The sequence below is a fragment of the Callithrix jacchus genome, chromosome 5 (assembly GCF_049354715.1).
Source record: "Callithrix jacchus isolate 240 chromosome 5, calJac240_pri, whole genome shotgun sequence".
Classification (NCBI taxonomy): Eukaryota; Metazoa; Chordata; class Mammalia; order Primates; family Cebidae; genus Callithrix; species Callithrix jacchus.
Window position 1 is genome coordinate 116,311,928 of NC_133506.1, and position 25,221 is coordinate 116,337,148.

General features: G+C 53.2%; 1 protein-coding gene across 1 annotated transcript; it reads left to right on the forward strand.

Annotated features, from left to right (window-relative positions):
• The first annotated feature begins 16,006 nt into the window (after positions 1-16,006).
• On the forward strand, positions 16,007-21,525 carry DLX3 (distal-less homeobox 3). Its single transcript, XM_002806852.5, has 3 exons — positions 16,007-16,556; positions 17,618-17,808; positions 19,675-21,525. The coding sequence occupies exons 1-3, from the start codon at positions 16,232-16,234 to the stop codon at positions 20,020-20,022; spliced, it is 864 nt and encodes a 287-aa protein (XP_002806898.1). The 5' UTR covers positions 16,007-16,231; the 3' UTR covers positions 20,023-21,525.
• The last annotated feature ends 3,696 nt before the right edge of the window (positions 21,526-25,221 follow it).

A 25,221-nucleotide genomic window follows, 5' to 3' on the forward strand; every position in this document is an offset into this window, starting at 1 on the left:
AGTTGTGGGGGGTGGGGGTCGTGTTCCCAGTTGCCAGGGAAGCTGGGGCAGCAGGAGGAGAAGAGGGAAGCAATACAGAGTGGCAGCTGGCACTCTCCTGGAGGACTGGGCACTGCGGTTGCTGGGCAAGGAAGTCCTCTGGGGGCCCCAAAGAATGACTCAGCCCCTGCTGGATTTAAAGTCCCACAGAGCAGACTAGGGCTCCTGTGGTCCTCACTGCAGCGGGCCCCGGGGCTCCTCTGATTCAATGCAGAGAAGTCTCAGGGCTAATGGGGACGCTGTTATGCGTCCTGTGGCATCCACGCTTGCCCCTCCCTCCCGCAGACGCGTGTGGCCCTCCTCTTTCCACAGCTGCATTCACTCCCCTTCCTTGAGTGATGCAGCCCACCTTTGCTGAGGCTGTGGCAGGCACTGTGCAAGGTCCTGGGGCTTGAACAGTCAATCAGCTGAGGTCCCTGCCCTCCTGGGGCCATGTGTCAGGTGGGGACTGAGCCAATAGCCAAGACATGGGTACTTCTGGCTGAATGCTGGCCTGGGAGCAGGAAGGAGGGAAGGGGCAGGAGCAAGCCTTGAGGAAAGCAGAAGGGGTCCAGTGACCCTGAGGCCCGGGACCCAGTCCTGTCCCTGGGATCCACTTTCTGCCCTGAAGCTGTGCGTGTCTGAGAAACGCTGCAGAACATATCATAGGGAAGGGAGGAAGGGGGGCAGAGGGGTGGACTCGTGGTTTGAGGTTGAGCCTGGTTGGAGGAAGAACAGAGATGGAGAAAGCCTCAGCCCCAGGGACCACTGTGCGGCTGCACCTGAGCCTCACTGCGGGCGGCCTGAGCCCAGCGCGGGAGGCCAGCCAGATCTCTCAGGCCCCACTGCCCGCTGGCTCCGCTGCAGAACGGAGAGCAAGGGGCGCCATCCCTCATGGCTGCCGTGGGATCCAATCCAGGCAGCAGGCTCTGCCAGCTGCAGGCCTGATTCAGACATCTGGCGGCCATGACCCACAGTGGTCCCGGCACCCCCGCGGGGCTGCTGAGCAGGGAAAGCCCTATGAGGTGCCCACAACAGCCACCTCTTCTGGGCCAATTTTGGTTCCTACTCACACCTAGCACAATGCCCACTGGCACATATGATTCAAAGATGCTTGGGGAATCAAAATTATGACTGAATAACGAGTGAATAAATAAATGATGGATGGATAAACAAATCCATCAACCAACCAGGTATCCGAGTTCCAGCAGCCGGGCCTTTAGAAATGGGTGTGCCTGCCACCTGGTGGTGACTGAGCTAACTGCAGCCACGGTCAGGGCCAGTGTCACCGGTCCCCAAGCTGCAAAAGCAGCCTGGGCTGCCACCGAGGCGGATCCCCCGGTCACCCTGCTTCTCCTTCTGCCTCCCATCCATGCTGCCTTATTTCCCAGCACACTCGGGCAATTTTCTGTTATGTCTGAAAACTCTCCTAGATAAGAGATTCCTGCCTCACCTGTGCCCCTTGGAAAGTCCTACCTATGCTCTGACCTTTGTTTTCCTCTGGTTCTCTCTTGCCCTCCAGGCAGAAAGAGCATGAGAGGCTTCCTCCCCTCACCTGGACAGGAAGGTCAGCTGGGGAGGAGTTAGACCATGGACCCAACCAGCAGGAATTCTGTCTGTCCCTCCCTGTCTCTCCCCCAACTTCTAAATATGTTAAGTCGGTTGGTTGTCCCAGGGTGGCTCATTCACTCCTGCCTCTCAATTCATGTGAAGACACTTGGCCTGCTGTCTCCAGACAGTCCCCTTGGGCGCCCAGGGCTCAGAGCCACACTCTGCCATTCAGAGCAGGACAGCAGTGAGCACCCACCATGGCAGGCAGTGAAGGCAGCAGCTCCCATACAGGGAAATACCCTGACCTGGAGACGGGAGATGGTACTGTGTGGCTTTGAGCAGGTCGCACGCCCCCTCTGGGCCACAGTTTCCCCATCTGTGTAACTGGGGATGACTCTGGCTCTGGCATTCCATGGCTCTGCCTTTCCATGTCTGGCTGATATCCATAGCGTTCCTTCCCTCCTTTCCACAGGTCCGGGTTTCACAGGTGTCTTCACGTCCCCTTGTCCTGCTCTATAGCCTGAGGGCCAGCTGCAGAACATATGGTGGCTTTCAGGTGTCCCTGTGCTTTCTGTCCCTATAAGGGAGCATCCCAGGTGTGGTGATTTCGCTGGTTGCCTATCCCTGACATCCATTCCCTTTCCTTGTTCTAGAACCCCACTTTCATGTGGGGCAGCGGGAGCCTCCAGGTCCTCAAAGGGGAAGCCCATGAATGATTACAGACCCATCTCCACGTAACTCTTTCTCCCCTGCTCTATCTGGAGACCGTGTGGCCCAGTCTGGTTGACACATAAAATATAAGCATCACAGCTGGGTATGGTGGCACCCACATAATCCCAGCACTTTGGGAGGCTAAGGCAGGTGAATCACCTGAGGTCAGGAGTTGGGGAGACCAGTTTGGCCAACATGCTAAAACTGTTTCTACTAAAAATACAAAAATTAGCTGGGAGTGGTGGCATGCACCTGTAATCCCAGCACTTAGGGAGGCCGAGGCAGGAGAACAATACATATATAGTTCATCACAGCAACTAACTCCAGCAAGTACCCACCATCATCCAGGGAACAAGGCTGTGATAGATGCCCCATGCATTAACCGGGGAAGTAGGGAGGAGGGCCGAGCCTCGAGGGGAAAGGCCTCAGGGATCCCAGGGAAAGGCAGGAGAGAAAGGGGCTGACAAAGGAGTGAAATAACGCAGAAAAATGTGCTTTCCAACTGTTCAGCTAAGGAAGTACTATTCATGGTAAATATCTCCTGGTTGTTGCTTTGTCCATAGGGCTGGTCATCGTGGGAGTGTGGGAGTGATGGAGAGAGTCCAGGTGGCTGGGTTGGAGGAGGTCAGGGAAAAGCCACTACATTCTTGTCCACAAGGAGCTGTGAGTCTGAAAAGGAGACACTCAAAGGACAGTGCTCTGGGAATGGGGGGCAGGGCCAGAAGTAAGATAGGAGGGTGGGAGGAAGGGCCATGGGGGCTGGGCTGAGAAGGGGAGAAAGCAGGAGCAGGTCTCACTGGGAGGAGGATGGGGAGTTGCTCCCAAGTGCTGCTGGAAGTTCATTCCTGTAGTTCAAAGATCAGCAAACTACAATCCACAAGTGAAATCCAGCTTTTGTAGACAAAATTGTATTTATGTACTATCTATGGTGGCTTTCTTGTTGAGACAGATCACATGGCCTGCAAAGTCTAAAATAATTTCTCTCTGGCCTTTTACAAAGTTTGCTCATCTCTGCTGTAGCTGTTCTGGTGATTCATTCATTGAACAATTGATGGCACCTACTAGGTGCCAGGTCCAGGGTAACCCTGGCTGGAGTCATGGAGATAAGGGATGTCACCCCTGCCCTCTTGGTCCTTACACTCCAGAGGGAGAGACTGGTAAGTACGCGGTATCTGTCTAACCACAGGGGCTTTATCACGTAAGTCAAATTGTTGTTGAGTATAACAGTGGCCACACAATCCAATGCACCACTGAAAAGATGAATGAATGAATGCAATGTGTTAAAGGCAGGGAAGAGAAAAGCACAGAGGGCTACAGGAGCCCTGAGGCAGGGCTCTCAGTGTGAGGGGCTAGGAGATGTATTATGGGGCTTCTTGGTAGTAAGGCTGGTCTCCCAGGACGAAAGGGAGTTAGCCACCTGAAGAAAGGGACCAGACAGGGAGGCATGCACTCCCAGGGAAATTCAAGGGTCCTGGCAGGACTGGACCCCCAGAACAGGGCAGAACTGTGGGGCTGGAGGCTGCAGGGCTGACGTGCTGCTGGTTTGAGCATGAAGTTAACGGGAGGCACCAAGGGGCTTCAGGCTGGGGCCTTGTATCACTGCTCTAGGGGAGCAGATTCTGGCACAGGATGCCTGCGTGCCATCAGGGGAGAGAGGCTGAGGCCTAGGGCAGGGCAGGGCAGGGCAGTGGAATGCAGAGGATGGGGATGGAGGGAAGATTTGAAAGATATATGAGAGGCAGGACCAATGATACCTGGGCATTGACCAACTGTGGAGGATGAGAGCCTAGTTGGTTGAATAAACAATAGGGCTGTCACTGAGAAGGGGGGCAGTGGAGGAGGGGAATAGGGTGAAGACAGCAAGTACAATTTCCTCATACTCCACGTGTGGGATGTCAAGTTAGAGTCCTGAAGACAGCAGGACGCTCAGCTCGGGACTCATCGGAAAGGCTGAGCTACAGATGTGAAGGCGTCAGAGTGGAGAGATTGTGCAAGGAACATGTGAACTGAGAGCTGAGACAGAGACAGAAGGGGAACCCAAGGATATCTTGGGGCACCTGTTAGGAGCCTGGCTGAGGACAGAGCAGGAGCCAGATGCTGTCCCTGTCCTTCAGAGCTTACTGTCCGGTCGGCAAGTCCGGTCGGCAAGTGAGGCACGTCAAGAAATCATTTCCACAGAATACAGCAAGTGAGAAAGTGGAGGCATGCTTGTGTGGCTCCTGGAATTTGGCCAAAAATGATTTAGCAGAAAGCATTTTGTCTCCCTGCCAAAGGCGAAATGGCCAGCCATGATGCTGGTGCCTGCCCAGCCTGTCTTCCCTCTTCTGAGAAGGGCATCTCGGTTTCCCAGCAGAGAACCACTTCTCCACTCTCTGAATGGGTATGAGGAGGCTGGCTCCTCCCAGCCTTCCTCCCACACTGGGAGCAATGATCCCATACGGTCCAGACTCTGCCACTCCCTTTGAAGACACCAAGTAGTTTGGAGACAGGTGTGTGACCCAAAGGCACCCAGTGAGACTATCTCAAGGCTATACCGGGGACAGAAGTGCTTTCATCACTAGGCTTGGTGGGTGAGGATAATACAAACACAGGCTGGGAGGGGGATCCAAGGGCCCGTAGAGACAGTGTGGACGTGGTGACACTGTTTGAGCTCTTCAAAGTGAGCTCTACCCTGGCCCAGGCTGGCAGAGGCAGTGAGTCCCTTCACCATCTGGCGACCAACTTTTTGGAATGCCAATGTGGGACACAGCTATACCAAACACAACATGAAAAGCAAAATAATATCTGGGCCCGATGGCTCACAACTATAATCCCAGCACTTTGGGAGGCCGAGGGGGGAGGTTCACCTGAGGTCAGGAGTTCAAGACCAGCCTGGCCAACATGGCGAAACCCCATCTCTACTAAAAGTACAAAAAAAAAAAAAAAAACTGGCTGGATGTGGTGGCGCATGCCTGTAGTCCCAGCTACTTGGGAGACTGAGGCAGGAGAATCACCTGAATCCGGGAGGCAGAGGTTGGAGTGAGCTGAGATCGTGCCATTGCACTCCAGCCTGGGCAACAAGAGTAAAATTCCATCTCAAAAAAAGAAAAAAAAAGAAAAGAAAAAAGAAACATAATAATATTGTATGTCATATATACACATTTTATTACTTTAATGTAAAAATATGAACATAGGTGCTTATTTGAAATTCTATGTTTTTCTCTATTATTTACTTTTCTGGTCCATAAATATTGTTATTTAAACAAAACAGCAAGAGGACTAGTTAAAAGAGGCAATTAGTACTAATTAGTAGTGGAACAATTAAACAAATGATTCTTGTGAATAAACACTGTTTTTATAAAGTCTCTTTCTGTCCATTTAACATTTTCCTTTTTTTTTTTTTTTTGAGATGGAGTTTTGCTCTGTCGCCCAGGCTGGAGTGCAGTGGCATGATGTCGGCTCACCGCAACCTCTGCTTCCCGGGTTCAAGTGATTCTCCTGCCTCAGCCTCTCGAGTAGCTGAGACTACAGGTGCCCCCCATTATGCCCAGCTAATTTTTGTATTTTAGTAGAGACAGGGTTTCACCATGTTGGCCAGGCTGGTCTTGAACTCCTGACCTCAGATGATCCACCCTCCTTGGCCTCCCAAAGTGCTAGAATTACAGGCATGAGCCACCATGCCCAGCCTTATTTTAACTCTTTTTAAAACTCTTGGCCGGGCGTGGTGGCTCACGCCTATAATCCCAGCACTTTGGGAGGCCGAGGCGGGTGGATCACGAGGTCAAGAAATCGAGACCATCCTGGTCAACATGGTGAAACCCCGTCTCTGCTAAAAATACAAAAATTAGCTGGGCATGGTGGCGCATGCCTGTAGTCCCAGCTCCTCGGGAGGCTGAGGCAGGAGAATTGCTTGAACCCAGAAGGCGGAGGTTGCGGTGAGCCGAGATCGTGCCATTGCACTCCAGTCTGGGTAACAACAGCGAAACTCCATCTCAAAAAAAAAATAAATAAATAAACTCTTTACTAGGTATTTAAATTCTATAGGCTATACTACTGTGTGTGTGTTTTTCTTAATTTTCTTTTTTTTTTTCTTTTTTTTTTTTTTTTTTTTTAAGATGGAGTCTTGCTCTGTCACCCAGACTGGAGGGCACTGGCTTTATCTTAGCTCACTGCAACCTCCGCCTCCTGGGTTCAAGCAATTCTCCTGCCTCAGCCTCCCAAGTAGCTGGGACTGCAAGCATGTACCACGACGCCTGGCTGCCTTATTTATTTATTTATTTGTTTGTTTGTTTTTTTTAATAAAGACGAGGGTTCACCATATTGGTCAGGCTGGTCTCAAACTCCCGACCTCAGGTGATCCACCCACCTAAGCCTCCCAAAGTGCTGGGATTACAGGCGTGAGCCACCATGCCCGGCAACTTTTTTATTTTTTAATAGAGGCGGGGTTTCACCATATTGGCCAGGGTAGTCTTGAACTCCTGACATCATGATCTGCCCACCTCGGCCTCCCAAAGTCCTGGGATCACAGGTGTGAGCCACTGTGCCCAGACACTACTGTGTATTCTTAAGATACATACATGAAAAATTTTCTAAAAGGAGAACACAAATATAATAGGACTGATTAAATAGATATTACCTATATTTAATTTTTTTAAAAACAGCAATGACATGTTTTGTTTTGTTTTGAGACGGGGTCTTGCTCTGTCACCCAGGCTGGAGTGTTGTGGCATAATCACGGCTCACTGCAGCCCCTGTCTCCCAGGCTCAAGCAATCCTCCCACTTCAGCCGTCTGAGTAGCCGGGACTATAGGTATGGACCACCATGCCCAGCTAATTTTTTTTATTTTTAGTAGAGACAAGGGCTCATTATATTGCCTAGGCTGTTCTTGAACTCCGGGGCTTAAGAAATCCTCCTGCCTTGGCTTCCCACAGTGCTGGGATTATAGGGAGCCACTGTGCCTGGTCAATGACACGTTTCTTTGTGTCCCATGCCATAGTAAGGTCATCTGACTCTTCCTGGTTTCTGTTCTGGTAACTCTCCTCCTCACTGCCCGCAGCCTTTGGGACACGCTTTATTTCCTTTGGATAGTGGGACAACTGTAGACAGTCAAATGCAAAATCCAGTTAGAAGAGCAGTTCTGCCATTGTCAAGCCTGTATTACATTGATTCCTCTTGTCATTCCAATGTGATGATATCAGCTCAATATCCTCGCAACAAAAACCTTTGAGCCTGGAATTCTTAGAATTGTATACTAACTAGGCAAGGCAGGTTTTTAGGCTTGTAGAAATTAGTGTATAGCTCTTCAAAAATGTCCATCTACTTTTTTTTTTAATATCGAGTCTGGCTCTATTGCCCAGGCTGCAGTGCAATGGCATGATCTCGGCTCACTGCAACCTCTATCTCCCAGGTTCAAGCAATTCTCCTGCCTCAGCCTCCCCAGTAGCTGAGACTACAGGCATATGCCACCATGCCCAGTTAATTTTTGTATTTTTAGTAGAGACGGGGTTTCATCATGTTGGCCAGTCTGGTCTCGAACTCCTCACTTCAGGTGATCCACCTGCCTCAGCCACCCAAAGTGCTGAGATTCCAGGCGTGAGACACTGCCTGGCCCACAAATGTCCATCCACTTTGTGTCTACAGGCCTGTTTTGGTGGACCAGCAATGTGTTTATCAATCAGGCCCTTTGCATCTTATATCCATAAGACATAAATCTATCTTATAGACTATCCATGCCTAAAATGTCTGTCATTTTAAAATGCTTGAAAGTACCTTAGATATCATTAGAAGTTGAACTCTTCTTTATAAGGGAAAATGCTTTTAAAGCCCAGAAGTAATTCAAACTTGTGAAATCAAAGTTGGATTCCGAATAACTTACAGTTTTAGTAAAGAAATTAAGAAAATCTTATTTAATTTGGCTGTTTTTCTGGTGGCTTTTTTTTTTTTTTTTTTTTTTTTTTAGATCGGAAGCAGTCTTATTTCCAAAATACAAGTCACTGTATTTTACTGTACGACTTTTCTGTCACAACCTACTCACGGCATGGGACATCTCTGATGCAGTCAGTTCGTCCTTACGGCCTTTCCACAGATCATCAGATGGTTTTGGAGAAAGAACACCTTTCTCCATTATATAATCCCTTTCTCCATTCTCATTCTTAATCCTTAATGTGTTTCCAAATTAGAAAATTCTTTTTATCTCGCCCTTTCAGAATGTGATTTAACAGCAGGTCAAGATTTTAATATTTTTGCCATGGATACCAACAATGAGGAGCATTTCGGAGGCACAGGTCTAAGCTGTCTCCTTCCATTTATATAAAGTAAAAAATTTGGCCAGGCATGGTGGATTACACGCATGTAATCCCAGCATTCTTGGAGGCCAAGGCAGGAAGATCTCCTGAGGTCAGGAGTTCAACACCAGCCTGGCCAACATGGTGAAACCCCATCTTTACTAAAAATACATAAATTAGACTGGCATGGTGGTGGGTGCCTGTAATCCCAGCTCCTTGGGAAGCTGAGGCAGAAGAATTGCTTGAACCCAGGAGGCGGAGGTCGCACTGAGCCAAGATTGTATCAATGCGCTCCAGCCTGAGACTTCATCTTGGAAAAATAAAATAAAATAATAGATGTCATGTTATATGTGAACAAAGGCAGTATATTTCTTCCCTCCCAATCTCTCTCCCTCTCTCTCTCTCTGTCTCTGTGTGTGTGTGCATACACACACATTTTTGTTGTTGTTGTTCTTTTGAGACAGGATTTCACTCTGTCACCCAGGCTGGAGTGCAGTGGTGTGATCATGGCTCACTGCAGCTTCAAACTCCTGGGTTCAAGCCATTCTTCCACCTCAGGCACTGCCCCTGTCTCATTTTTTTTTAATTTGCTTTTTTGTAGAGATGGAGTCTCACTCTGTTGCCCAGTTTGGCATGTAACTCCTGGGCTCAAGCCATCCTCCCACCTCAGCCTCCCAAAATGCTGGGATTACATGTAGGAGCCACCACAACCAGCTAATTTCTGTAACTTTTTTGGAGAGATGCAGTTTTGCCATGTTCTTGGCCTCCCAAGAACAATTCTCTTTACTCTGAGATGTTTCAAACATAGAGAAAAGTACAGAGGGTAGTATCACAGACACCCACATGACCAGTACCTAGCGCCGTCAAATCATCTTCTAAATGCTAAACCTTCAAACTGACTTGCCTGCTCCAGAGAGGTTAAAAGTCAGACTGCCTGGGCTCAAATCCTAAATCCACTTACTTAGCTTCCTGTGCCTCAGTTTCCGCTTCTGTCAAAAGACACACATGAGTGTGCCCACCTCATAGGGCTGGAAGCAGTGAATGAACTCACAAGGTCAGATGATTTCGAGCAGCGCCCAGCACGCAGTGAGCACGCAGTGAAAGCCAGCCCTTATCGGTTCATCTTCTCTCTTGACTCAACGGAAGAGATTATAATATGCTATAAGACCAAACCCTTTGGAGGGGTTCCAGATCCTTCCCTTCCCACCTACTCAGGGATGGCGCTCTCGATTAACCCCTCTCTACTGGAGGCGATAATTGGCATCTAAACAGGTTTGCTCCCATTTCAAACACACTCACACACACCTCCCAATACGCCAAATACCCTCCAGCTTCCACCTTCTGCCTCCCTCCACCTCTCACAGCCATCAGGACCAAGTGGCCAGCACGTGCTCTCTTCATTGCCTCCCATCCCACTGACCCCTCAGCCAGTTGTGAACCCCTTCCAGCTACCCACTCCCCCTACCTGCTCTTCCTGCTGTCATCAACCTCCCCCTGAGATGCTGCACAGTGGGGATGCCTCAGTCCTCACCCTGCCCTGACCACAAGTCACAGCAAGATTTGACCTTGCTGACCCCTCTCTCCTCCTTGAACACCCCCCCAGCTCTCCCCCTACCCAACTCAGGGTACACTCCTTCTGCACTGCCTCGCACCTCCATCTGACCCCTCTCTCACTGGTACTGCCGGGACCTTTGCCCTGTGTCCTCTCCCTCCTTTCCTGGACCATCTCACCCATGCCAGTGGCTCCGCTTACCACAAGAAGCCAGATACTCACAATTTACATCTCCAACCCCAGCTTCTCTACTGATTCTTCAGATCCATGTAGCTAACTACAGCCGGGACTGCTCTTCCTAGATGTCTCAAAGACACTCAAACTCAGCGCAATCACAATTAAGCTGATGGCACAACCACTTTGCAGAACCGCCTGGCAGCCTGTCCTAAAGCCGCCCGGTGGCACACAACTCCACCCGTAGGTACCCAACAACAGCACAGATGCAGGCACCAACAGACATATACAAGAATGCTCACAGTAGCACTGCTCACGGTAGCCCCAAACTAGAAAGTACCCACATGCTCATCAACAGTAGAACAGAAAAATAAATCATGATATATTCATATGAGAAAATATCCACATTACAGCAATGAAAACACTCCAAAGAAAAGAAAGAAAATGAAAAATCTATTAAAAAAAAGCCAACAATATGGATAAATCTCACAACATAATGCTGAGCAAAAGAAGCCAAACAGAAAAGGGCACAGCCCCCCCTTGTTCATGGGAGACTGGTTCCAAGACCTTCCTCAGATACCGAAATCTGTGAACGTCAAGTCCCCGATATAAAATGGAGCAGTGTTTGCAGATAACCTATGCACATCTTCCCAGATACTTTAAATTATCCCTAGATTATTAATAATACTGAATAAAATATAATTGTTATATCAGTAATTGTTATATTATTTAGGGAATAATGACAATAAAAAAATAGTCTGTATGTGTCCAAGCACAGATGCAATTATTTTGCTGAATAATTTCGATCCAAGTTTAGATGAATTCATGGATGCAGAGCCTGTGGCTATGGAAGAGGGCCAACTGGATATACTATATGCTTCCATTCATATAAAAGTCAAAAATACGCAAGCTGGATCTATGGTGCTAGGAGTGGAGACAGTGTTTACTCTCAGGGTGTAGGAACTGAACGGGAGGGCGAGGGGGCTTCTGAGGGTTGGCTGTTGTTTCCTGACCTGCTGCTCAGCCTGGGTGCTGGCTGCAGCTATGGTGATTCATGCCAAGTCTTTAATTAGGACTTGTGCACTTTTCTGCAGGTATGTTAGACTTCAGTGGGGAAAACAAACAAACTGACATATTATTTTTCCTATCAAGTATCCCTCTTTCTGGTGTTCTCTTTCTTTCATAGAACGGCCCCAGCTTTCCACCCAGTTGCCCAAACCAGAAGCTCAGAGGTCATTCCCCTCCACCCTGCCATTCCCTTCTCCTTGCCATTCATGTCCAGCCTACTCCCCAGCCCTGCCCCTCTTACCTCCTCACTGGCTCTCAAATCCATGCAGGGCTCTCCACTTCCACCCACGTCTCTTCTCTCTGGCACTGCCTCTTCCTTGACCCAGACTCGATCCCTTTGCTTGAGTTTCTGCAGTAGCCTCAGACCTGGGCCCCTCGCCCCCAGTCTTATCACTTCTGATTCGTCTCTACACAGCAGCCAGAGGGATCCTTCTAGAATGAAAACCCAATCTCTTCCCTGGTTAAAAGTTTTCAGCGGTTCCCGGCAGCCTCTAAATAAAGCCCAATTCTCCTGCTTTAGGCTTCCAAGTGCTCTGAGTCCTGGATCCCTGCTTCACCTTTAGGTACCCCCCAGCCACCCCCACAAATGCTATGCTTCACCCTTGAGAGACAAGAGTCTTAGAATTTACAATCACGAGCATCAGAGGCCACCTAAGAATCCACTTTTTGATTTACATGTAAGAAACCCAAGGGAAAGCACCATTGGCTGGACAAAGGTGGATGGGGGAAGGGGGAGGTGGCAGTCCCATGATCCTGCGCAGGAACTTTTCCAGGGGCTGGGAATCCTCTCCTTTCCCTCATCTCTGTTTATCCAAGCCAAGTCCCACACATCCTTCACGTATCACTTCAGCTATCCTCCTGCCCCCTGAAGGGTTCTGGCTCCCTTAGGCCGACACAAGGGCAGATGCTGGCCCATCACAGCACACATCACATGATGGCGAAGCTGTCACTAAGTGTCCACACCCAATGCTGGCATGTGGGCTCCACGGAGAGGCGCCTGGTGTCTGTCTTGTGCATCAGTACATCCCCAGCACCTATCAGGGGATCAGATACATAGCAGAGGTTCAGCAAAGATCTGTTGAATGAAGGACTCTGGAAGGAAGTTCAGGCTGCAAAGTGCCAGAAGCCTGAGACGTATCACCAAGGGAGTTGGTGGAAAGTCGAGTTCACCCTTGAGAGACAAGAGTCCTAGAATTTACGATCACAGAACATCAGAGCTTGGACCTCAGAGGCCACCTAAGTATCCGGTTTTTGATTTACAAATGAGAAGCCGAAGGGTAAGAGCCACTGGCTGTTCAAAGATGGGTGGGAGGAGGGGGAGGTGGCAGCCAAGGAGCAACACAAGGTGATGATGAAAAGTGAATATTTAATGCCAATAGGGCTCCTCAAATAAGTAAATTCCTTCTGAGCACGAGAGCCCTGCCGCTGCCGGTGACCCGCTTCCGGGTCTCCCCAGTGGAGCTAGGCACGCTCTTTCTTATAATCACCACTAGATGGCGCCACTCCCCAAGGCAAGGGTGAAAGCAGGGTCAGCCCACTAGCTCGGTCCTCCTTCCCGAGTTCCTCCCGAGGCCTCTCTGTGAGCTTCTCTGCTATGCCAGTGTCCTCTGCTATGACATGATGCCTGGGTTCCAAGAAATAGCTTGCTTCAACCGGGTACCTTTTCTCAGTGCCAGAGACAGGGTGGGCAATGGGCTGTGACCTTGGCATTGGCCGGCACTGCCCTTTCTCCCTCCTACCAGACTCCCAGAGGCCCCTGATCCAGGCTGCCCCATGTCACCCCTCCACCAGGGGCAGGACCTGGCCAGGCTGACACCTGCTTGTTTTGTTATCCCTGGCGACGTGGGGTGGGTGGCACTAGTCCCACTGCATCCTCCGGCTACCTCACTATCCTAAGCTTACAGGTGTCTGCCCAGCAGTTGGTGGCTGCAGTCCTGCCGGCCTCAGGAGACCCTTGGGGCCTGCCCCCACCCTGCAACCCAACGACTGCCCCATGCTTCCGGCTGTCCTGACTCTGCTCAGCATGCATGAGCCTCAGCCAGCGGTCCAACGGGAGCTGGAGCAAGATGATCCTGCCCCTCTTCAGCATCAGGAAGCTTCATTTACTCGTTCAACAAGCATCCACTGAGCATGGTCCTCAGTATCTGGAAGGTAGTGGTGAAGTGGATGACACTCCCTGGCATCTTGGGGCACGTTATATAATGGGGGTAGGGGAAACGTGCTAACCTCACATTAGCAAGCTGTGGTTTAATTGCTTATCTAAGTTTCTACTGTTGCAGTTTCTATGAACTATGAACCATTTCCAGAACTCTTAGAATTTCAGAGCAGAGTGGAGCTTAGAAATTCTCCTAGGATAATCCTCCACCACTGCCCTTTCAAGATTCCAGGATTCCAGAATTCAGCCTAGGGCTCATTCTCTTTACTAAGGAGACAGGGCTTGGGGTAGTGAGGAAAGGTGAGGCTTCTGTGAGGGCCTGGGGAGGGAAGGAGGTGGCTCTAAGTCGCCTGCCACTTCTTGAACTCGGTTGATGAATGAACGAATGAATGAACCTCTGAGAAGGGCTCGCCCCATGCTGTCTGTTCTCTGTGGGGAGCTACAGTTAGCGAAAACAGAGGGCACCGTCTTCAGGGCGGGGCAGGGGAGCTCCAAAGCAGGCCCTGAACGCCTCCCCCGCTCCCATCCAGGGAGGGAGCCGGCCCGCCCAGTGCCCTTCCTGCCCCCAACGCCGCAGGCTCTCTTGGCGCCCTCTTGGCAGCAGAACAGAGGGCACCAGGAGCGGGTGGCAACTCGCCTCGCCACGGGCTCGGAGCGGCGGGCGCTGGGCGCTGGGGGGACGCGGAGATAGACAGACAGATAGCGCTCCCCTCGCTCGCCCCCGCCCCCACCTTTCCCACGCGGCGGCCTCGGGGAGAGGCCCAGACCCAGAGGGCACCCACCCCTGCCCCTCGGCCCGTGGACCCCGCCCTCTATTTCTGGGAACTGCAGCTCTCAAAATCCTTTGGACCCCCACCCCACCCCCCCGGCCGCCTGCTGCGCGAGTCTGACTTTGGAAAGAGGCACACTGCTCGGCCAGGCAGGGTCTTCGGAGGAGACCCCTCCCCGGGGCTCGGCCGGGAGCCGGGCTCGGGAGCTGCAGAGCCCGCAGGAACCACGAGGTGGCGCGCTAGCACTGAGTTTGCCCCGCGAGGTAGGGCTAGGGGACGAGGGGGAGCGAGCGGGGCAGGCTGGGAACTGAGATTTGGATTTTCTCCCCCAGAGAAGGGCGAAGAGCAAAATGGGGTGCGGGAAAGAGGAAGGAGCTAGACTTTGGGAACAGCTAGCATGACCTAGGGGGGCAGGCAGGACTAGAAGCGAGGGGTCCCCACGGAGGGGAGCCATTCCTCAGGGCTTTCTTTTCTGGTGGGAGAGGACTTCGGTGGAGCAGCCCAACTCCCAGCTACTGGGGATTCCGAAGGTACTGAGAGGTCTAGACACGTCTGCAAACAACCACACATCCACACACGGATGGCCCTCCACTCACGCTGCCTACACCCGTACACACGGCCACGCATCTTCACACACACTCCTGCACGAGTGTACATCCATGGATAATGTGGAACACATGAAGTCCTCACAGCACACACCCAAAGTACACGCGTCCCACGCACCCGATCCCTAAAAGTGTCCCCAGTCCCAGCGCTGTCCCATGATACACAGAATCTGCCCTCAGACTTATCACAGAGCAAGGCTGTGTCCACCCAAGCTCATGCGGACCCCAGGTCCCTTGCTCCCTTCAGCAAGACCGGGCTCTCTCTGAAACTGCACACACATAGCTTTGGAGATAGCTCTGGTATCACCAGACAGGCTGTACATACCCATCAACCCCTAAATCCACACAGGCCTGATTCCCCTTCTCCAATACCCTCTCCTTCTCCCAGGGCTAAATTATGCCTCTTGTAGGCTCAAGTCACTTTTGCCTGGTGGGCCCCTTCCTCCATGAAAAGAAAAAGTTTTTAATTACTTTTTGTAATTATGTAATACAACAGTAAGATAGCAATGACAGCATTGATATTGACAATATATTAATATCATACATTCAAACATCCTCTTCCACCTAAAAGGTGTTTTTGTTTTCTTCTGATTTTAAGATAAATTAAACCATTTTCAGGGGCCCTGAGTCCTCACCACTTTGGGCTCGTTGGTGTGCCAGTCATTCGCACAGGCATGCACACACACACACACACACATACACACAACTATACCCCACCTTAGACCACCTCCTTCCACAAACACCCAGTGGGCAAATTCCCCTCCTTCCCCACCCCCACCCCCCAAGCCCATCTCTCACCCGCCAGCCAGAGAAACAGACTGGCAGGTCCTGGGGGCTCCGAAGAACGACCCTTCCCCTCCACCTCCACCCCCTCCTTCAGAGAACTTATCTGAGCTGGAGCTACTAGAGTAGCAAGGAGTGTGTGTGTGTGTGTGTGTGTGTGTAACAACAAAGACTGGGGGAAAGAGGAGAGAGAGAGGGAAGAGAGAAGGGAAAGAGAGAGAGAGAAGAGCACAGGAGCGAGAGAGCAAGAGCGTGTTTTGCCTGGAAGGCAAGACTTGCAGCCAATCAGCGCATAGGAGCCTCCCTCGGCGACTCCAAAATTGAGTCTATAACCGGCTGGCCGGGCGGAGCTGGCAGCATTTGACTGTGGCTTGGGACGCGAGGAGAGGCGCGCAGCGACCGCCTGACGGCCCGCGATGGTGTAAGCGCCTCTCGGCCTCCCCCTCCCCTAGACGCGGCCGGATCCTCCCCTCGCCCTCTGGACACACACCCCTGCCTCGTCTTCTCCGCTTTACCTGCTCTCCCATCCGCTCCTGTCCTCCACGGAGGTCAGCGCTGGGGAGGTGCAGCGCCCGCCAGGATGAGTGGCTCCTTCGATCGCAAGCTCAGCAGTATCCTCACCGACATCTCCAGCTCCCTTAGCTGCCATGCGGGCTCCAAGGACTCGCCCACCCTGCCCGAGTCTTCTGTCACTGACCTGGGCTACTACAGCGCTCCCCAGCACGATTACTACTCGGGCCAGCCCTATGGCCAGACGGTGAACCCCTACACCTACCACCACCAGTTCAATCTCAATGGGCTTGCAGGCACCGGCGCTTACTCGCCCAAGTCGGAATATACCTACGGAGCCTCCTACCGGCAATACGGGGCGTACAGGGAGCAGCCGCTGCCAGCCCAGGATCCAGGTGAGGACCACGGGGTCACCAGGACAGTGGGAGACACTGGAAGGTTCCGGAGGGAGGAAAAGGCATGGACCGGAACCCAAAGTCTAGGAAACGTCTAAGAAAAGTACGGCCTGGAGTTAGAGAAGCTGGCCTAGATGACCCCCAGAGGGACCAGGCGACCTTCCAGCCCCGGGTCTGCGAGCATTTGGGGCGCGATGAGCGCGGTGCGCCGCGGTCTCAGATGAGGATCGGGGTGAGCTGAGAGAGGAAGGGGAGGGCTGTGGGTTGTCAGGGAACCTCCGAATCGAGGTGATTTCTTGGGCATTTCAGCAGGAGATCCTCGATCAGGTCTCAGAGGGGTTGGGGGTAGGCGGCGGGGGGCTGGAAGCTCTGGGGTCCTCCTTTGGATAAGCGATGGGGAGACGGGGAGTCGTGAGGGGGCAATGAGAGGGACCTACGGAAGTTGCGGGAAAGCGGAAGGAAGCAGCGACTAAGAGGCAGAGAAGCTGAAAAAGGGAAAAGTGAAGGCAGCAAGAGAGAAGTGTGGAAAGACAGTGAAACAGGAGAGAAGGCGGGCAGGGAGGAAGGGGGACAGGGAAAGAAAGAAAGAAAGTCTGTACTATCCTTGCAACTTTTTGGAAAATCTAAAGCGATTCTAAACTGAAACGTTTTTTAAAGGGCGGGGGGTGGACGGGAAGGAGCCAGAGAAACAACCGACGGCTAGATGGGGCTGGGCAGGGGGCGGCCAGCAGCCGGGCGGCGAGGAGCCCTGAGGCCGGCAAGCGAGCTGGGAAGGCGTCGTGAGCAAAGCCGTGGCGGTCCTCGCCCAGGAGGCGGGTGACGCCGGGGACAGTGCTCCGGGGGCCGGGCGCCGAGCTGGGAGCGCCGCGTCGTGGGCGGCGGCCGGGTCCGGCTCTGTGGCCGCGGCTTCCTCCTGGGCAGCGGGCGGCGGAGCGCGAGGCCGGGAAGCCCGCGACGAGTCGGTGGGCGGAAGGGAGGGGCGTCCTGCGGGGCCCTGGAGGGTGGTAGGAGTCGCAGGCCGAGGCTGAGCCGCCCCTCTCCCGCCCGTGCGTTCCCCGCAGTGTCGGTGAAGGAGGAGCCGGAAGCTGAGGTGCGCATGGTGAATGGGAAGCCCAAGAAGGTCCGAAAGCCGCGCACGATCTACTCCAGCTACCAGCTGGCCGCCCTGCAGCGCCGCTTCCAGAAGGCCCAGTACCTGGCGCTCCCTGAGCGCGCCGAGCTGGCCGCGCAGCTGGGCCTCACGCAGACACAGGTTGGTGTTTGGCCGTCCAGGGCCGTGTGGGCACGCGAGACCCCGTAGTTCCCCAGGCGCCGCCGAGCCTGGCTGGCCGTTAAGGACCCTGCAGGCTCCTGGAACTCTTGCCTGTGGGATGGGGACCTGCGAGGTTCAAGTTCGGTCGGAAAGTTCTGCGTTAGCACGTGTACAAGTGAACACAGTTGCGAACGCGTGCAACTGTGTGCATCCGTCCCGCGGAGAGGTGCCCTCCTTCCTCTACTCCAGAATCCCCAGCTCCCAAGTCTCCCAGCAGTGCTGGTCACTTAGTAGAAGTCCACATCGTGTTTTCCCTCCACACTAGGAATGTGTGCAGGGTGTCTGTGTGCACGTAGGCGAGTGTGTTTGCACACGTACTGTGTGGATCTGCACCACGCAGGGGAGAATGCTCACATGAGGAGTTCGATCCTGCCAGGGTCATTGTGGGTCAGGATGGGCCACGTGTGTGTGGCTGTGTGCCTGGGTGAATGCAGGTACAGAAATACATACTTGCATCAAAACACCACATTCCAGCTCAGCACCTCAATACTCGACCCCTACCTCTGCCAAGAGCAGAGAGGCCAAATTCCCTGTCTGGAGGAGATGGGGACACAAAATGAGTGCCCCACCCCCACCCCCAGCCAGTCCCTGAAGCCCCCAGCAGGCTGTCACGGCCCCGGGGAGGAGCAGTGGACGCCTGGCTCACTCCAGGTGTTGACAGGCGGGCCTAGGTTGCGGCTGTGGCTGCGTGGGGCCCCGTCCGCCGGGAATCTGGGTCACCTGGTGAGGAGCTGATTCATTGTTTGTACCAGTCATGGGGTGGGGAGTGGCAGGGGGAGGGGGAGATACCCCAGGGTAAATTTGGGGAATCATGGCTCACCTGCTCCTGAGTCCCTAGGTCACCCCCATTACCCAGCCTGAGCCCAGGAGGAGTTCCCCACTCCTGTGTGAATGTGGGTGCTCATGTTGTGGGGTGCTTATCTGGGTGTATCTGTGTCTGTGTGTATTTTTATAGAATGGTGTCTGTGTGTACACTGTGAGTGGGAATATGGCTGGGTATGGAGACGCGTATGTGGGTGTGTTTGTCTCTGTGTATCTGTGCACCTCTTCTTATGGGTGTCTAATGTGAACAAATGCCACCAACCAACCATCTCCCACCTCAGCTGCCTTTTTTTTTTTTTTTTTTTTTCCCAAAATGAAGTCTTGCTTTGTCGAGGAGGCTGGAGTGCAGTGGTATATCTGGGCTCACTGCAACCTATGCCTCCTGGGTTCAAGCGATTCTCCTGTCTTAGCCTCCAGAGCAGCTGGGATTACAGGCTCCCACCACTGCACCCAACTAATTTTTGTATTTTTAGTAGAGACAGTTTCACTATCTTGGCCAGACTGGTCTCGAACTCCTGACCTCATGATCCACCCACCTCAGCCTCCCAAAGTGCTGGGATTACAGGCATGAGCCACCGCGCCAGGCTCGACTGCCTTTTATTGAGCAGGCTCCCCTAAGTTTTTTATACGTCGTACCTTATTTGAGCCTCAGAATGACCCTGTGAGGCAGTTAATAGTGCTGTCCTCGTCCCCATTTTGCAGACAAGAGGAGGGAAAGAATCAGAAAGGTTAAGTAACTTGCCCAAGGTCACCCTTAGTAAGGGCAGAGCAGAATTTGGACCCAGGCAGCTGAATGTTCCTAGCCACAATTCTACCCCAGGTCGAAGAAACGACGGGTGTCCTGGGAGTCAGGGGGCTGGTTTTTGCCTGATTCTTACATGAAATTGGGTCTGGCTTTGCTTGCTCTTATCTGGGTTCCTCCCAGGGTTTTTACTTTTAGCATTTTGAGAGGCTAACTAGCTACCCCTTTTTTCTCTTGCCCAGGTGAAAATCTGGTTCCAGAACCGCCGTTCCAAGTTCAAGAAACTCTACAAGAACGGGGAGGTGCCACTGGAGCACAGTCCCAATAACAGTGATTCCATGGCCTGCAACTCACCACCATCACCTGCCCTCTGGGACACCTCCTCCCACTCCACTCCAGCCCCTGCCCGCACTCAGCTGCCCCCGCCGCTCCCGTACAGCGCCTCCCCCAGCTACCTGGACGACCCCACCAACTCCTGGTACCACGCACAGAACCTGAGTGGACCCCACTTACAGCAGCAGCCGCCTCAGCCAGCCACCCTGCACCATGCCTCCCCCGGGCCCCCGCCCAACCCTGGGGCTGTGTACTGAGCACCCACCTGGCCTGCACAAAGGACCCCAGGACCAGGCAGAAGGCGCCTCCGTCCTAGCCACTCAGGAATCATCAAGGAGCACAGGGGAAAGGAACTCCCTTTCCCCCTCCCTTGCCTTTTCCTCCAGGGACCCAAGTGCTTCCAGATGACATTTGCATGGACTAAGGATGCCCCTGAACCTCCCTCCCCGTGCCTAGACACTGGGGTGCCCCTCCAGATGTGGGGGCATCCACCCCAGTGGGGACAGCCGTTCCCCTGCCTGCTCCAGGAGCCTGGTTTGGCTTTAAATGGCTCATCACCTTCCAGCTTCTTAAACTTAGTGCCTGTTCCAAGACTGGAGACCTTGGGATGTGGGAGACTGGAGGGTTTGCGGGTCCCACCTGTGCCAGGGCACCTGGCACCATGGATCCTAAAACTCGCCAGGCCTAGTTCCTCCTGAGCCGCCGGTGGTCTACCCCTGCTCCAGCGGCGACCTCTGCTAAAAAGACAGTGGACACAATGACTAGGACTCCCAGTGGGGACCTGAACTGCTCCCCGCCCTGCACTTCTAGCCCTCATTTAAGATTTGAGGGTGAAACCAAAGAAAACCCCAAAGTGAGGGAATCTTTTGAGATTGGTGGCTTTAGAGGAAAGAACGAAAGGAGCCATCTCTCTCCCGCCTCCGTTCCCAGAGGAGGAGTGGGTCTCAGACGTTTGTTCCCAAGGACCTCTTTCTTCTTCTGTGTACAGGACTTTGCACAACTTTGGTTTTAAAAGCTGTTGAAAAATAGGAAAACAAAGGGCATTGTTCACAGATAGGGCCAAGTCTCCCCTTGCACTGGTGCCTCCGTTCCATCCCTGCCCCCACCTCACCTCCTCTACTCCTCCAGTAAGTTGGCAGTTTTGGTGCCAAACCCCAAATCTCCAAGGAGACATACCAGGCAAGACAAACCCCTAAACACCCGCTTTCCGGCGGCCTTGGAAACAGACTGCTCCGAGCTGGAGAATGTCGGGTGAGGTGCGCAGGAGATGAGGGGAGAGTTAGAACTTGTGCCTTTAGGAGTAAAGGGTGACTGCCTGGAGGGCTGGTGGCGCTGCCCCTCCCTGACCCAGACATCCCCCCCAAAGCTAACTTTCCTCCACCCCGATGCAGTAAAACATGAAAAAAAAGGAGAGGTAGAAGACTGTAGCTATATATTTAAATATATAGTATGTATTTTTTTTTAAGAGCAACAGAGAGAAGCAGCCTCCTCCCTGCTGTGGCTTCCTATTTATGTGAGCGTGTACCTCCTGGACGGATCTCCCTGTGTGTTGCAAGCTGAGAGATGTGGGCTCCGGCTGGATTTGGGTTTTGTGGGAGGTGCAGGGGCCGAGAGAGACATGGTAGGTCTCCAAGAGTCCCACCGGAGGTGGGGGGGAAGAAGCAAAGCCAACTCCCACCCCTCCCAGCCTTCTCATTTCTGCTTTCTTACTGGACCCATCTTTATATATAATGTTAATAAAAAAGAAGAAAATAACCACTGAGCTCTTTGAACTGGAGGCCAGAGGCAGCTCTTGCAGGGAGGGTCTGGGAGTCAGAGAAGGTGTCCGGTGGGGAGGGACTTCTGAGCTCTGAGGGAGACGGAACTCCCGGGAAACCATTGCTAAGGTGCTGGGCTGAGCCTGGCCCCAGGTGGCAGGTGCTCCTGACCCCGTGGCTATCCCCAATCTGGGCAGGTCTTGAGGGAAGGTGCCCAGGAGCGGCTTCCCTGGCTCCACGACACTTGGTGTCTTGGTGCTCAGAATCAGACAGCTCCCTCTGCACGGCCGCTGGGTCACCCCAGGGCTGCTCTTTGATCTGGAGCTCACATGCAGACTTGCTTGCACATGTGTGTAACCCTCCCCCCCACCGCCACCTCCACGCCCAGGCACTCCTGGCCCCTCACACTCCTGTCTATCCCTTTCAGCTTGGGGTGAGGGTGGGGCCTCAGTCAGGGGATGCCACTGCTCTCTCACCGGGAGGGAGCTAGCACTGAGACCCAGGCCTGGTGCCGGGGGGACGGGTCTGTGTTTACCTTCCCAAGGAGGGCGCAGGCCCTGACTCAGAGCCTTCTCACTGCCACCACCCTCCTCTTCTAGGTGCCCAACTCCAAGGCTTTGGAGACAGAGAGCTGGAGGTGGTAGAATGAAGGGAGGTGTGCATGACACATCTTGGCACAAGCAGGAGACAGTGTGAATGCATGCACACGCCTGTGAAGCCACCTCTCTGTCACACGCACACATCCAGACACACGATGACATCGAAGAGACACCTCTACAACACACACCTGAGACATGTTGGCATCACATGAAGTACAAAGCCAAAGCCATAGCACTCCAAGAGATGAGGGCTGCCAACACACAGGTGCACAGACACACATCACTCAGTCATGCCAGCATCACACACACACACACACACACCACACACACACCACACACACACCACACACACACACACACCACACACACACACACACACACACACATACACACACACAGAAGCAGAGCAGCTCCCTGTAATGGAAAAAGTCAGAAAATCAGCAGTATGACCAAGGATTATGACCTATAATCCTAGCACTTTGAGAGGCCAAGGTGGGCAGATGGCTTGAGCCTAGGTGTTGAAGACCAGCCTGGGCAGCTAGGTGAAACCCTGTCTCTACAAAAAATACAAAAATTAGCCAGGTATGGTGGCATGCACCTGTAGTTCCAGCTACTCAGGAGGTGGAGGAGGGAGAATTGCTTAAGCATGGGAGGTCAAGGCTGCAGTGAGCTGTGATCACACCACTGCACTCCAGCCTGGCCTATAGATTGAGACCCTGTCTCAGAAAGAAAAAAGGAAGAAAAGAAAAGAGAAAAGAAAAAGAAAGGAAACAACCACCCACCACTACCCAACAGCCAAGGTAACCCAGCTCAGATAGGAACCTCCTTGTCTAGGACCTCAGTTTCCTCATCCGTCAAATGGGGATAACGATCCCCGTCTCTTTAGACTAAGGATGAGGCAGAAGGAGTGGGTCTCAAGCTCACAGAAGGAATTTGTTGGAGGCTTGCAGCCACACAGATGAGGGATTCTCCTGCAGGGCTCCAGAGCTGGGAAAACCCAGCCCCCAGCCAGTCCCCTCCCTCTCAGAAGGCAGTGTCTTCCCTCCCCCATGCCCGCAGGAGGCGGAAGGGAGGAGGGCCTCCAGCCCATGGACGCCAGCCGGGCTGGCAAGGGTTAAGGTGGCAGCTGCCAGGCAGGGCTGAGCTGAACAGTTTGGTTTGAGGGCTGCGTGCAGGCGGGAGCAGCGAGGCGGCAGCCGGGCAGACTTGCTGGAGACACTGCATTTTATTAGGGCTGGGCTGCCAGCAAAGGGAGGGAGAGAGAAGGAAAGGGCAGAGAGAGAGGAAGGAAGGAGGGAGGCAGGGCAGCAGGCGGGCGGCTCCAGGATGAAAGGATGTTGTAAGCTCCCTAATTCCTCCCTGCTCATCCCGGCTCTGTCAGGCTGGATTAACTGCCCAGGTGACCTCCTGCTGGGGTCAGCCTCACCCCTGACCTCCCCTTCCTCCTCTAGGCCAGTCAGGTTGCCCTCTTCATCAGCCCTTGTGGGGGCCCCCACAGGCACAGGGGCTGGGGTGGGGACCCTGGCAGGGTACCAGGGTAAGGCTGCTGAGCCCATCTTCTACCGGGTGCTTCTCGACTACACCCATGGTCTCGTGACAACCTTCATGAGGCGAGGAAGAAGCAGGGCAGGCTAGGGAGCCCCAGGCTGCCCTGAGGGTCACTGTTCTCCAAAACTTAGACACAGCTGGCATTCACTAAACTCCTGCTCCGTGCCAGACACTTTGCATGTGACCTTCACAATAGCTTGGGAGGTAGGTGGTATGGTGCCCATTTACCAGATGGGAAAAACGGAAGCAAGAGAAATGTAGGTTCTGCCAAGGTCACATAACTAATACTTGGCATGCTAGAATTTGAACCCAGGTCTGAAGAATGGGTGCTCTTAGTGGGCTTTTCAGAATCTCTGGGCATCCCAGGGCAGAGCGTCTGAAAGCTGGAGCCGCTGCAGCCACACCCACCCCAGCTGGCCAGCTGGCTTCCTTGGGAGGAGAAATGGAGAGGGGAGGGCTGGCCCTGGAAGACCTTAATGTCAGGAATGTGCACGCTGGAGTCAGCTGACCTGGATTTGAATCCTGCCCCCAGTACTTTATTGGTTGTGTGACCTTGGGCAAGTCACTTAACCTTTCTAAGCCTCAGTTTCCTCTGCTGTCATATAGGGTTAATACTACCCACCTGGCAGGGTTGTTGAGAGGATTAAATGAGATAATGTGAGTAAAATACTTAACAAGGTCCCCAGCAGATAGTGAGCACTACTCAGTTATTGGAAGTGGCTGCTGCTCATGGTGACCAGGGAGATGGGGCCTGTCCTCTAACCTGCCTCCTTCGGCACCCAGCACTCCACACCCCTCTTCAGACTGAGCCCACTGGCTGCACTTGCTACATTGGCTGACCCACCCACCTCCAGGTGCACTCAAAAAAGGAAGAAATCAACCAATATTTGTTGAGCCCCTGCTATATCCCAGGCACTGTTCCAGGAGGTGGTCTGATTGATGACAGATGCCTGGAAAAGGAAGGCACAGACCCTGTGCCAGGAGCTCCAGCGTCAGAAGCAGACCCACCCCGGAGAGGCCAGAAGCTGGGTGCACCTGACACAGTCCAGGGAGGACAGGACGGACTGCCAGAGGAAAGGGCAGGGCAGTTGGCGGTGAGTGGGAGGGAAGCCTGAGAAGACTGCATGGAGGAGGAGGCATTTGAAGGAAGCTTTGAAAGAAGATGGAAGCATGATAGGCAAAGATGAGGGTTTGGGAACATACTCCCCCACCAGGACTCCATGGGGTCAAGAGGAATGAGGCTTGTGGAGCCTGATCACAGCTTCCCTATGAATCATGCTGGCCCCAGTGCTGCAGGGAGGGAAGGTGCAGACCCAGAGGGTCCCCAGATCCTTCCCTGGATGTTGGGCTAGGAGGAGGGTAAGGGTGTTGCTGTTCCCAGACCCTCAGCTTTGCTGGAAGATGCCCCAGCCCCTTGAGCTTGGGGAAAGGAAGCTCCTGTGCCTCTTTTGAGAGGAGACAGCTTCTGCCCTTCTCACTTGAGGCAGTGGATGAGAAGAATGGTCTCTCTTTCCCTGAGGACCCGTCCCTCAAGGGGGTCCCAGATACTAGG

Excerpts from the sequence above, each read along its gene's own strand:
- DLX3 (XM_002806852.5), top strand. The coding sequence starts at position 16,232 with ATGAGTGGCTCCTTCGATCGCAAGCTCAGCAGTATCCTCACCGACATC. Across the intron at positions 16,557-17,617 it reads GCTGCCAGCCCAGGATCCAG|TGTCGGTGAAGGAGGAGCCG; the intron begins GTGAGGACCACG and ends CGTTCCCCGCAG. Across the intron at positions 17,809-19,674 it reads TGGGCCTCACGCAGACACAG|GTGAAAATCTGGTTCCAGAA; the intron begins GTTGGTGTTTGG and ends TCTCTTGCCCAG.